General features: G+C 38.1%; 1 protein-coding gene across 2 annotated transcripts; it reads left to right on the top strand.

Annotated features, from left to right (window-relative positions):
* The first annotated feature begins 8,806 nt into the window (after positions 1-8,806).
* Positions 8,807-13,693, top strand: CNEP1R1 (CTD nuclear envelope phosphatase 1 regulatory subunit 1). 2 transcript variants are annotated; one of them, XM_088530854.1, is made up of 6 exons: positions 8,807-8,888; positions 10,115-10,186; positions 10,920-10,993; positions 11,746-11,855; positions 11,992-12,046; positions 12,366-13,693. In XM_088530854.1, the coding sequence occupies exons 1-6, from the start codon at positions 8,864-8,866 to the stop codon at positions 12,405-12,407; spliced, it is 378 nt and encodes a 125-aa protein (XP_088386980.1). In that variant the 5' UTR covers positions 8,807-8,863; the 3' UTR covers positions 12,408-13,693. The 2 variants fall into 2 exon arrangements, with proteins under 2 accessions (XP_088386980.1, XP_088386981.1); XM_088530855.1 differs by lacking the exon at positions 11,992-12,046 and having other exon boundaries at positions 11,746-11,879; positions 12,366-12,504.
* The last annotated feature ends 131 nt before the right edge of the window (positions 13,694-13,824 follow it).

A 13,824-nucleotide genomic window follows, 5' to 3' on the forward strand; every position in this document is an offset into this window, starting at 1 on the left:
TTATGCTTTCATAAAGTTAGAATGGATTATTTTAGACAAAGTTTGCTCTGAGAATATGGCCAAGTTCCACTCTATGACTTGATCATCACTAAGTATTTGCAAGTTCAGATTTCTGTGTTCCACCTCTCTGATTGTAACTCACATAGTATCTATCATGTTTTATTCCATTTTAATTCACTTTGGCAATCAAGTTAATCAAAAACACAATGAATAAATTTGAAATACAAAACTGATATGGGGAAGTTGTTCTCTGCTGACCTGGGGTCAGTAGATCCCCAATAGTATCACCCAAGAATGCAACTTTAACCTGAACACAGCTGACTGGCCAAGACCATTTGTGCTTTGTGTTGGAAGAGGTGGTAGATATTTACTTGAAGAATAGATGGCTGCGCTTGAACTTGGCCTCATGTTTGCTTGATACATCATTACCAACTCCAGTCAAAGGATCAGTTTGTTCACCAAGGCATAGGCTAAAAGAACAAAAAAGAGCAGCAATGAAGAATTGTTAAGACAGTAACAGGCAGTAGCTAGTAAGAATCTCATTATCCCTTCAGCATAAGGAGCTTGAAGCCATTCCATAAGATACTTCTATAACCAAAACATCACAGATCTCCCAAGACTAATTTCTGAGTACAACTGGGGTCATTTTCTCTTGAAAAATGACCTGCTGAACTTTAAACTTTGTGAATAAAGCATATAAACCATTTGATGATGGAACTCAAACTAGTATCACTAGATTGTATTTACATGCATACAGTGTTAGTAAAACTTAACACAGTTTTAGCAGACAGCCAACAATATTAACTTGCAACTGAGACTTGAGAGCAGTTGCCTATTAGGGAGCTTGGGAATATGTCTTTATAAAGCATCCATTCCTAGGAAGCATCCTATTTCAGGATAAAAGCACATGCTCATTAACATATATATTGGCATTTTGATCCATACTGCCTATCATTTATTTGCACGCTATTTACTTGAAATATACCCAAATTTGTTTATATCAAATTTAAAAGACATTTAAAGCTGTGCATTGAGGAAAACATGAATACCTTCAATCACATCTTTCCTGGTCTTCATGCAGTCACTTGAGTTCAACTCCTCCCAAAACAAGTACTTTCCCTAATTTAACAAAAAAGTGTGTCTATATATATATCTTAGGCCTATGTATAACTTAATGGCACTTCTAAAGCCTTCAGTTCAGTGTCAACACAGCCTGTAATTTGCAGAGGTTGGTGTCATTTAGCAACTTCTAATTTATATGTCAGTTAATTCCTCCCTCCAGCTCTGTCAAAACATCACAAGTCATCCATGATCTTGGGTTAACTTCGAAATATTCCTAGTTCCACACCGGCTTCTAGGAATACCTAAATGAAATATTTGGATATTTTTTCTTAAATTCAGAATATTTTTACCTGGAGCTATTTTACATTGAGAAGCTTTACTATTGTGATCCTGATATGTAAAAAGATATTAAAAATAAATTTAAATTCAAATTAGAGTTCAAAGTCTAAGGCAGATTTTACTTTAATTCATACATACAGATGCAGTGCAAGGAAGTATTTTTCAATAGATTATATATAATTTCCTACCATCACTTTCCCTGACAGCTTCTGCTGCTGTACTTCATACCATTAAGGAAGAAGCCATTCAGGACAATGTTTAATGACTTCACATACTACAAATTGGAAATTCAGTGAATATTTCAAAGCTCTCAACTAGGTCAAATTTTGTTATCAAGTGGAATGAATGCTTAATATTTTAATGAATTCAAAGATGCTTAAAATGCAGTTTTGAAAGGAAACTATTTTAAGTGACATATCTAAATGAGGCTAAACTTACCTTTGACAGATACATAAAACATGACTGCAGTGCAAGAGGCAAGTGCTACATTTGATGGAGGAGCAAGCACAGGAAATGGATAACCACCACCTTCAACTTCTTGGAGCACGTGCACAAGCCAAGTCCAACTAAGGGCTCTCATTTCCAACACAAAGCCACAACCTTCCAACTCATGGCCTGACTAATGTGTATTGCCTTAAAGAAAAAAGGCTGGTTATTTACAAATAAAAACTGTCAGCGTTGTTGCTGTGCTGTCATCCCTGCCCGTATGTGCTGGACGTCACAAGCATTACGTCCTGTTTTGCAAGGTGTAAAGATCGCAGCACATCGCTTAATCAGCTGAACTTTCTCAGTGTAAGGAAATAATCAAGATCTGTTTTAAGCCACACAGAAATTTTCTGTAATATTTATCAAAGTATAGTAGGAAACATTCATTGATGTTTGATCATGTTTCAGGAGTCGTTTTCTGAATGGAATATACTAGCTATAGAAATTCATGTTAATATTTGATTCCATTTCATCATACTAACATACTAATACCAGTGTAATTTTGTTGGAGTAGATAGTTTTTGGAAAAATGCAAAGACAGAAAGGACAACAAAAATTGAGCGCAACAGTCCACATGGTTTGAGTATAGACACTAAACAATGTAATTAAGAGTGTTACTGACACCTTGATTAAGTCACCTTTTAGAACTCTACTGAGAACAATATGGAGAGGTACAAACTCCACAGTAACAGCAGATCTGAAAGTATTAATAGACAATAGAGAGTTGAGGCAAGAATCTGCTCATTTTTCCACTTTGTATTTAGTATTTTTTCATCATTCAAAAATGTTCAAGTTGCACATAGAAGCAATATATTTGAGGTTAAAGGGAAATAGAAATTGATATGTCCTTTTTATTCTTCAGCACAAGACTCCGAATGTATCTTCTAGAGATAAAACACAAGGTTTTTGGACTTCATGCAGAAATAAGGCATACTTGGATCGTCTTGCTAAAAATAATGACTGGACAAATAAGTCTTTTCAAATCTGTTCTGTGGTTTTCTAGAACTGTTAAACACACATGCCTGGCATAGTGTTTTGACACCAAATTTTAAATATTTTAGCCATCCTCATATTCTCTAAGAATATAAGTCCTTTCCTTCTTCAGGAAGCCTTCCCTCTGACTTACAAAAATCTAAAGACTTGGTCAAAGCTAGACTATTTATTATTGGAAGAGATACTAAATACTAGTTTCACTTCAAAAAATACTTTGGCAAAAGAATATCCCAACATACCTCATAAGACATCTTTAGGTACTCAGGAAAATGACTAAAGGATATATATTTTAAGATACTTGAATTCCAAGAGCAGGAGATCTTACCATCTTAGAAATTCTGCAAAACAGAGAGAGAACAAGAAGGAAGTGTATTTTTAGAAAGACTATGAAAACCAGACCAATTCTTTGCTCAGAAAATTGATGTTAAATTGGGAAGCAGCTTCCTCTGCTGTAGGACAAGCTATATGAAGCAAAATAGGAAAGCAGGATCTCCCTAAACTCAAGGCACATTTCTTCATCACTTAACCACAAGCCATACAAGATGTAATTACTGAAAACATCTACTGAGCTGCTATGGAATAACTTAGGAGTTATTCCGTGGAATAACTCAGCCCATCTGTACAATACCCTTTCTATTCAATAGAATCAGTTAGTTTATTTTTTCAAAATTCCTTTGCAAGATTTTTAGGAATGTCTTTCTTTTACAAAAGACTGCTTTAAGGCATTAGTCTGGTTAGGTATTTCCAAGAAATAAAATAATTCCCCCACCACAATACACATAGCACTTCCTAGCTTGGTACCTAAAAGGATTTGCAGCATTTGAACTTAGTTTAATTGAACACTTAGGCAATAGAAATTTTCCTGCTCATCTATAGATTTTTAAATTATTCTTATTTGTATTAAAGAAACATCTAGAGACTCTTTCTATTAGAAAAGGGTAAGATACAATCCAATCTTCAAAAAGTTTATAATCCATAGTCTTGACACTACTTAAATACAAGCTCAATTTCAGAGATGCAGAGATTAAAAAAACAAAAAAACAAATTACACTATTCTTGAGCTTCAGTCTGTAAGCACTTGCAAAATCTTTTGTAAACATACAGTTAAATGAAATTAAGTTTTATATAACCCTTTCTATATCCCTATATTTCCATTCTACACATTGGAAACCAATCAGCATTAACTGATAACTGTATATTCATAGATTTAGATTGCTACAGTCAGAAAAAATGGTCAAGTAATCCATTTCATATAGCTATTGTTACATTCAAAGTTAAATTTTGAGTGACAGCTTGATCCAAGTGAACCCACTTAAAGATGTGAAGCCGAAAGAAAAATGCTTTTATTGAAGGTGAGAGATCAAGTTGCAAATAAAAGGTTGACCTGTTAAAATTGGGTCAAATGCAAGTTAGTTTTATACTCAGTACAATGATATACCTATCAAGCTGTGCTTTGCTTTCATTTTTTCCTTTAAATAGCTCACTAGTGCTTCATTTTTTTTAAAAAAATCATTACTATCATCCTGATGGCCACTATAACTACAAACATTCTTGAAGGACTACATCGTTTAATCCTTTTCATTGAAATATTACTCACCTTGATCTCAGTTAGAGGTAGGGATAAAAATTCTAAAGGGACTTTCCACAAACTAATTTAGAAGTACAACTTAAAATAAAAATTAAACAGAAAATAATTTTCAGTGAGTAGCCTGGGCAGTGTTTCCTATATAACTGGAGTCAATTTCTACGCTTGTTTCCACACACTTTAGGTAACCTCAATAACCAGGTTACCTTTAACAGAAAACTAAATGCCTTGGAATTCAATCCCTGAAAATCAGAGCTTTAAGGGACAAGACTTTTCTAATGCATTTTTAGTATCAAATTTCACATGCCCAGATGAACATTACAACAAGTTAATGTAGGTTTCTGTTGCAGCATTAAAATATTTTCAAGTTTTAACACATTCAACAAAGTTTGTATTTATGTTACAAGCTCCTGCTTACCCCTTCAGATCTTCAACATCTTCTGAAATAACCATCTTGAGAAAAGTGACTCTTGCAGTATGATTTGTAAGGATTTACACTAAAGATAACATATGCTTAACCTCAGATTCTTCTTTATCAGAAAAGTTCCTAAAAAATAATCCAAAGTGTCATACTTCAGTAAAGCACATTATTAAATAAGCACATTAATGGATTTTCAAATTTATTTGAGACTTGTCAAGCAAACACAAAGCAATGTACTATTTCTCCTTCACTCTTGTTAAACTCTACAGAGATTTGAAGCAATCAGATTTGTTTCTAGGGTTTTTGCCTACCTTAAGGAAGGCAGCAAGGCATACAATGCAGTTTGGCCACCTCCTCCCATCACTGTAGAAAGTCTAAAAAACCACATTGCATTAGTCACTGTCAAAGTTTGCATTGCATAGTAACAGCAGCACCAATGGGAAGCTAAATGCTTGCCTTAAGGTGTCCCAAGATTCTTCTAAAGCTTTTGATTCATATCTTTCCCCCCCGAGTAAAGAGTTTTAATTAGAAACCTCATTTGTTAGAATCTGCATCCCACAGGACTGAAAGTAACTTATCTTGACCATAGTGATCATCTATTTACTGACAAAGTTAATGTTTTTCCAAATTAAGTATAATTTTTAGATTACAGTATTTACCTTACTTAAAATGTGCATCTTAGCCTGACATTAAGACGTAAAGTTATACATATTAAATTTGTTCTTTGACAAGAAACAGTGCCCAGGGAAATGATTTAACACACATGCTTTGACAAAAACAAATATAGCCTTAGTTTTCTTTTAGAGTAGTGATAACCTAAGTTAAGGACAAAATTTGGACAGTAGGAAAAAAATATGACCAATATCTTTAACAGTCAGAACCAGAAGTCTTGAATATTGATGTCTACCAAAAAAAGCTATTCAGATAACACTTTTCAGGGAACAATGAGATAAAAGAAAAAAGGAGATTCTTGATATGATTTGGGGTTTCCAAAGTCTTCGTGAAAAGGAATATAAAGTATATTACCCTCCTATCATTAAATAATAGTTAGAATAATCTTCACATTTGATGTCTAGTTACTACAATAAAACTAATTTATAAAAATTAATGACTTTTAAACTATTAATGATTTTAAAGAGACTGCATTTATAATAACTTTACATGCTAACTCAGAATCTCTGAGGTAACACACTGCCCCAGGAGGGAGGGATTGTGTAGAGGAAAACGAGCAGGAGAAGGCTGGAAATGCAAGGAAACCAAGAAACAAGTGACCCATCCAAATTATTTCTGATAGCAGATGTTGCTAACAGATGCTCACATTATGCTTGAAGTACAGCTGTGAGAATCAGAAATAGATAGCAAAGATGTAAGCCCCAGAAGGTATGTCCCTTGTACCTCAAAGATACTTGAGATATCATTCTAGGCTGACAAAGTATGTTTTTTCCAACCAATTCTGCATTATAAAGCAATCCAAACATTCTAAGTATTTTCGCTTAGGTAGTTATTTTAAGGCTTCACTGGTGTAGTCAATAAGAGTATCAGGGATTACTAACAGATAGACTATTCCTGAGAAAGAATCTATTCAAGTCATATGATAGCATGATGGCAATTACTTGGACTTGTCTGATTTACCTTAACTAGTTTCCAGTCACTGGTGTCCTACAGAGCAGAGTAAAAGCTACTTTGGAGGAAAAAAAAAAAAAGCCTTTTGAACAGTAAAAGTAATTCTATAGTATAATCAATAAAGGAATTACAACCAAATATAGGTCAACTAGCTCATTGCAAAGAGCTCATTGCTTTTAGACCTTTTTCCTGATATTGGTTCAGCATTTACATGCCACAAGTTTTCAAAGCTTGAAAAAAATAGTTTGCAAATAATTAACTCTTCAGAAGCAAGATAAGGAATCAAAAGGAAACTTGCAGATGAACAATCTCCTGGAAGTATAAATACCCTGGTGCAAAGCACAACTTTGACACACTGTACTCCATTTTTTTAAAGTAGTACCTAGCTGGTTCTCAGAAATTTAAGATTCTACCATCTGTAAGAGTAGAGTTATAGTGAGGAGAAGAGCATCTATGGCACTCTAATCTTCTCTCAGACTCAGCTATTCTGCTAGTGCTGATTGCTTCCATCATCATTACCAAGAGTGAGCAAATCAGCACTGATGTTCTCAGCCTTCCCACACAGCTGAAAAACCTCAGTATCAGCAGAAGTGATTCTGCTCATTTTTATACCGCTACTAAGCAAAATTCTAATAAACAGGGTTCAAAGGCAAGAAGAATATTATGCTACCTTCCATGGGTCGTCACTAAGCAATAACTTTTAATATCTTTATTTTTAAGTTTTAATTCTACAAAGTATCAATGGTCAGGACCCCAGGCTGCAGAGAGCTTCCCAAATAAATCACTGCAAGTCTTTAACTTGGAATAACTTGATCACAATTTATCTTCCTTGTAGTCTTTATATTGAAAGATTTGCAAGGAGATTCACTTTCTCACAATAAAACTTGAAAACAATTAAGAGCAAGTGATTATAAATCATTTTCATAACAAACATCCATGGGAAAGCTTAAAATGTAACAGGTTCATGGTGTAATTTACATTACCTTTTGTTGACTAGAGGTTTTGAACTTGACACCCTGTAGTTCTGACCCATGCTGACATTTTAATTTCCAGGAAAATAAAACAGTATCGTTTTTTTCCCCAAGCCAGGAGACGTTCTTAAAACTGTTTTAGAATGCTAGAACTTGATAAAGTTGCTTGAAAATGGGGCTTTAAAATTTGATTCAACAAAACCTACATATAAACCAAGTTCCATAAGCCAAGTAACAGGAACACCGAGACACTTATACCCTACATCTCTTGGATTCTTAACAGCAAGAGAGAACGCATAGCCTTATCCTGAAGCTAAGCACTCTTTCAGGACCCTGTATTCCTAGCTCTCGTTGCAAAGTCATTACAAGTTTTCTGAATCTCAGGCTGTTTCACCACTTTCCAAAGTGCTTGCCAAGACAAGAAGTCAACAGCCAGCAGCGTGGACAAGTCTCTCAACTGGATGGGTCACACCTGTAGCAGGTAAGGAACCCTGACCAGGAGCAGCACAAGGAGCAGGTTTCACTGCTTGAGGGCATCCTCACTCTGGTTTAAAGCTGCAGAGGCCGCCTACAATCCCCAGCCCAGCCTACAAGCCCTCGGCCACCAGCAGCTCCCTTCCCTGCTCTGTCAACGAAGCGCAGAGCTCTTAATGAAGCTCAGTGCGAACAGAAGAGAAACTCAGGAGCGGACGGGCCCGGCGCGGCGGCTCCCGCGCAACACGGCGGGGGCTCCTCTGACACCCGCTGCTCTAAGGTAGCGATATGACTTTCTGCCAGCAGATGGAGACAAAACCGCCTTTCTGGAGAGAAAACTTACCGCTTTTGGCAATGCATTTGTGCCCAAGAGACACCAATGAAGGTTTTTTTAAGCTCCTGCCCCAGCCAGAGCTTTTTTTACAACAAATAAGAGAAAGGCGCCCGGACACTACCGCACGACTGGCGGCTCTGCCCTTTCCTTAGAGACACGGAGCTGCTGCTTCAGCGCCCAGGGCGGCCCCCAGCCCAGATCAGGCGCCTCAGGGCCTCCCTCCCGCGCCCCCCGCCGCGCGGGACCCGGGGCGGACACGGAGCTTCCCCCCCCCCGCCCGCCACACACTGAGGCGGCGCGCGCGGCGCGCTGCCAACACCGTCTGCGCCGCGGCCACCGCCGTCTAATAGCGGAGTGCCCGCCTTCGCCCCGCCCTTCCCCATCACAGCCAATCAGCACCGCGCTTTCTGGGGAGGGGCCTGGGGCCGCTCTGGCCGCCCAGTGGGAAGTCGCGTTGTTGTGGGGTGGGGGGCGGTGCATGGGCGGAGCGCAGCGCGGGCAGGGCCGTGAGGGGAGGGAGCGCGGCAGTGAGGGCGGCGCAGGCGGCGCTCGGTGCCGCCCGCCCCGCGCCCGCCATGAACTCTCTGGAGCAGGCCGAGGGTGAGCGCGGCCGGGGGCGAGCGCGGCCAGGGATGAGCGCGGCCGGGGGTAGCAGGGAGCAGCAAGCGGGACCTCGGTCTCGTCCCCGCAGCGTCGCGGGCCGCGCTGTCAGCTGAGGCCGCGGCGCGCGGGAGCCCAGGGGGTTTGGGTTGCTTGGGCGGGAGGTGCTCGCTCTTTTTGCGCGGTTCCCCGGGGCGCTGCTGTGACCCCCTCCCCAGCGGCAAGCTTCTTAGGGGCAAAGATACCCCGTGAGGGGCTCGTTTCCTTGGCCCTCCTCCCCAGCCGCTCCGTGAGGGACCTTTAAATACCTTGGCAGGAACTACGGGTTGGGAGAAACGCTCCTGAGAGTGCTGGAGCTGAAGGCTGTTTGTGTATTTGGGATAAAAACTCACCTCTGGGCAAAACTTCAGGCTTTCACGGGAATATTGACAAATATTAACCTTGTTAAACAGGAGTTTGTAGCTAATGCAGGGGAAACGGCTCTTTCTAGGCACACGTGTGGTTGGCTGAGGTTTTAAACAAATGAGGGCTGTGAACTTGAAGTGCCACTCAGCATTAGCAGCAATTGAAATGGGAAGGTCTTAAACGATGTCGATAGGAGGAAAAGAAAGAAACTACACAGAGATTTCTTTGAAGGGAAAAAAAAAGTTGAAGAACTTTGGCCTAATGTTTGTTGTGTGGTGTTGTTTGTTTTGTTTCTTTTTGTTATTTTTAATAGCATGTGGCGTTCCAGGTTCCTGATAAATGGCAAAGTTGTCAAGGCCACACTGCTCCAAAAACCCCTTGAACAGAGAGTAGACATGAGAGAGTTTTTTTTTTTTTTTTCTTTCCCCCATCGATATAAATAATAGACCTTTAATAGCTTCCAGATGTACATAACACTGGAAAGTGACATGTTCCCTTTTGTGGAGGGCTTGTTTAATCTACTATAAATCCATGTCTAGGTATTCTTAAAGAACAATTGAGGTATAAAGTACTGTGATTCCATTGCTGTGTATATTCTTTCCTTCTGTTGATGGGAATGTTTGTTGCATTTAGTGTAACTTCATGGTTACTGTCTTTAGTTAGATTTGTGTGAAGTTTCTTCAAATGTCATTTGATCACTAAGCTGTTTTTCTCTGCCTAAGATGGATGTGCGTAAGAGAGGGAGTGAATTCCTTGCAACTTTTGCACTGAAGTTTGACTGAAAGTACAAAGATCTAATCATGCTTTATGTACATTCTCAGATCTGAAAGCTTTTGAAAGAAGACTTACCGAATACATTGCATGTTTGCAACCAGCTACAGGGCGTTGGAGAAGTAAGTTTCACATTCTAAGAAATAAATAGGGTCTCTTTGTCTCTTTACATTTATGTATAAAATCTTGCTTCAGAACAACTTTGAGGAAAGCGGGTATCTATAAAGACTCAACTTATGTAGTACCTGCTTTAGGTACTAAGATTGCTTCCAAAATTGTTTCCAAAATTGCCAGTTGCCATGCCAGATATCTGTAAAAAGAAAAGTACTGAAAACTGGCATGTTAGAAGTGTTCAAATATACAGTTTGTATCTATAACTTGTTATACAAATGTACAATATTACCAGTGTTGAAATAACTAGTTTGCATGGCTAGTATTAAGTCAATTTGTTTACATAACTAACTGCCTGCTTTGGTAATTTTGTAATTCATGCTTAAGAGTTGCTTTTGACTTTAATTATACTGAGAGTGTTTAACTTGATGCTAAATTTTCTTTCTGTAACCCTGGAAGTTATTCACTAGTTAGAGAAAACAAAACAAAACCATGCCTTCATTTCTTTGAAGCATCGGGATGGTTTTACTTGATATAACGTACCTACTTGTCCTATCCAGAAAACTTGTACAGAACCACCTTTATGGTTTAAAACAGTAAAGTTTTTATGGCCTGTTTTCATTTTTAGTAGAGGTTGTTCCTCCTTCTTATGGACAAAAATAAACTCTTTATATTTCTAATGAAACACAAATGCTTTTTGCTGTGAGTTGTGCTGCTTATGACTTTCATTCTTTTCTTTATCAGTGATTCTGATAGTGGTATCAGTCTGCACAGCAACTGGTGCTTGGAACTGGTTAATAGATCCTGAGACACAAAAGGTAAAGATCATGCTCATCCTGAATGTGATTTGTTTCATAAATTGATGCTGCAGTAGAATTATATGCATTTGTACAGTAAGTCAGGTGCTGTAGACAAGTGTTAAAATGTCTTCAAAATTTCAAGACTAAAGATGAGTTTTGTACCTGGGTACTTAATGTGGCAGGGGTACAGCCATGTAGACAGTACCTCAAGTGTAATCAAAACCATAAGGCAGCAGCAGTTCTCCTGATTTCTGGGGCAAATTCATAGGACAACAGCACTGTACAACTACTCATAGGTAGCTTATAAAGGTCTCTTTTGTATGAAATGATTGTGAATAATGAAGTCTAAATGAAGAGTGACACAGGCAAATTAATTGCACATATCACTGTGCAGTCTTTTTTTTTTTTTTTTTCCTCTCTTAGAGCCTCGATTTTATCTACAAAGCCACACAATGCAGATATTGTCAAATTGACATAGGGATATAGTAACTTTAAGTGTTAATTGTAGAGGCCTAAACTGATCTGATTCTTAAACAGTATTTCATTGACGGTTTTCATTTCTATGAAAGCAGGACAATATTTTCAGTTATGAAATATGTATTGGGACACTGCTTGGCAAAATGCTCCTGCTAGACTGCCTCTCTAAGGAGTTGTTCCCAAGTGCATGAAAATGACTAAGAGCAATATATGCTTTGAATTAAGTGACTAGACACAAACTCTCTGTATGTTTCAGAAAGTGCATCCTAGGACTAATCTGACTTCTTTCCTAGGTGTCATTTTTCACATCACTTTGGAACCATCCATTTTTCACAATTAGCTGTATTACCCTAATAGGCTTGTTCTTCGCTGGAATACATAAAAGAGTGGTGGCACCATCAATGTATCCTTCGATCATCTTTGTCAGGTTAAGTGTTGTAGTTGCTGCTGCTATTGAAGCCTATGTTAATGTTGCTTTTTCTGTTTTGACTTAAAGTGTGCACAAGTGTTAGCTGTTTTCCTTGACGCAAACCATGCAGTATAGCAGCCCGATGTCGAACTGTTTTGGCAGAATATAATATGTCCTGTGATGATGTAAGTGTTAGCAGCTCATTGCCTAAACCTTTTATTAAAAACAAACAAACAAAATAAAAGTCCACAAGTCCTTTAGTGAACACTGTGTGTGGGTGTATGTGTGTGTATGTATAGAGGTGTGCATACACACCTTAACAAAAAAGAATGTATTTGTAAATAGAATAGGAAAATAAAATAAATTACTCAGTATTATTCCATAGGTCATTTTAAGCTTAGCCTGGGGTATTGGACATGAAGTACTATTGATAGACTAAATTTTAATTAATTTAATTAAAAATTAATTAATTTTAACTAATTATTTTCTTTTCCTGTTTTGCAGACTGGAAAACTAATTTTGAAACCTAGGCCTCATGTTCAATAAAGGCCATCTTCCTTCATTTTTTTCCACTGCCATGGAAACCAAAAATGACCTTTTTTTCAAGGTAGTATGACAGCAAAAACCAAACAGGACTGGTTGTCATTGCCTAGGAGCAAAAAGTCTTATACAATTGAGAGTGTAAGTGTGCAATATTGCTTTCTTGAATATTTCTCCAAATTCTTTGTTATCATATGATCAGTGCTCTTGCTACTTCTGATTACCTCTTTTTTTCAGTATTAGTGTCACTTTTTTACTTCAGCTAGAACAAAACATACCGGTGATGTATGTTAATTGGTTATGAAGTTGAACTTGAAGATCAAACCTCATTTGTGTAACGTGTCTTTGTAAACTATTGTAAATAGCAGATTGATGCCAATGTTCAGAGGAAAAAAAAAGTAATATTTGCTGTATGGATTTTTCTTATTGTTCTCATCAACAGTATTGAAAGGAACACTTACCATTCCCATGATTTTTTCTTAGCACACTTATTCATTACAGCTGTCCTTGTTTCCTGGTCACTACTTCTGGAACTGGCTAAAACTTTTGCAGAAAGACTGCTCATGCTGGAGAAAACTGGTCTTTTTGTTTAAGAACTTCGCAAATAGTTGGAGGAGCACATTTGTCAAACCGTACACATAGTGCACTAGCCACTTTCCTTGTGGTCATACATAGCTCGTTGTTAGATCTGGCTCACAAGACTGCTGTTTTAATCAGATTTTAATGTTTTAAAGATTGTCTTAAATATGCTTGCATCTTTCTGATTGTAAGATTGTACTGTATCTTAAATCCCCAAGATACCGAGTGGATTTTTATGCTGTGATAGTCTGAATATGAAAGTAGTCTTGGAAATGTCTAACTTTGGATACGAATTATTTGGCAAAGTAAGTATGAACGGTGCCACAAAATAACAGAACTTGTTATTTCAAGTGTTGAAAATAAGGTGTGCATGTTATATGCATAAAGTGTAACTTGCTGAATCGTTAGCACTGTAAATAATTTTAAGAGTTTAAGTGTTCAAGGTGCCTTTTTAATTGTTTCAAACTCCTTTAATTGACTAAGGCTGCAAAGCTGTTGCAAGTTCCCTAACCCATTAACTCCAAGCAAGATCGCCTCTTAAAGGGAGCCTATTGACTTAACTGATATATATATATTTTTTAAGAAGTCAATTGAGACATTAAAAACACTCTGATTTAATCTTTCCCGTAATTCTTTCTCCCGCTCTTGCAACATTTTTAACCGCTGTATATTTTGTAGGTAAATGTGTATAAAATAAACCCGACCCAAGACCTTTAGCGTCTACGTCCATGTCACGCATGCGCAGCTCCCACGGGCTGGCAGGTCTACCCGCCTGGCCAGCAGGTCTGCCCGGCCGGCCGGCAGGTCTACCCGCGTCTGCGCCGGGGCGGGGCGGCGCCTGCGC

Source organism: Tinamus guttatus, unplaced genomic scaffold, assembly GCF_059628265.1.
Source record: "Tinamus guttatus ecotype Peru unplaced genomic scaffold, ASM5962826v1 Tinamus_guttatus_pri_ptg000389l, whole genome shotgun sequence".
Classification (NCBI taxonomy): domain Eukaryota; kingdom Metazoa; phylum Chordata; class Aves; order Tinamiformes; family Tinamidae; genus Tinamus; species Tinamus guttatus.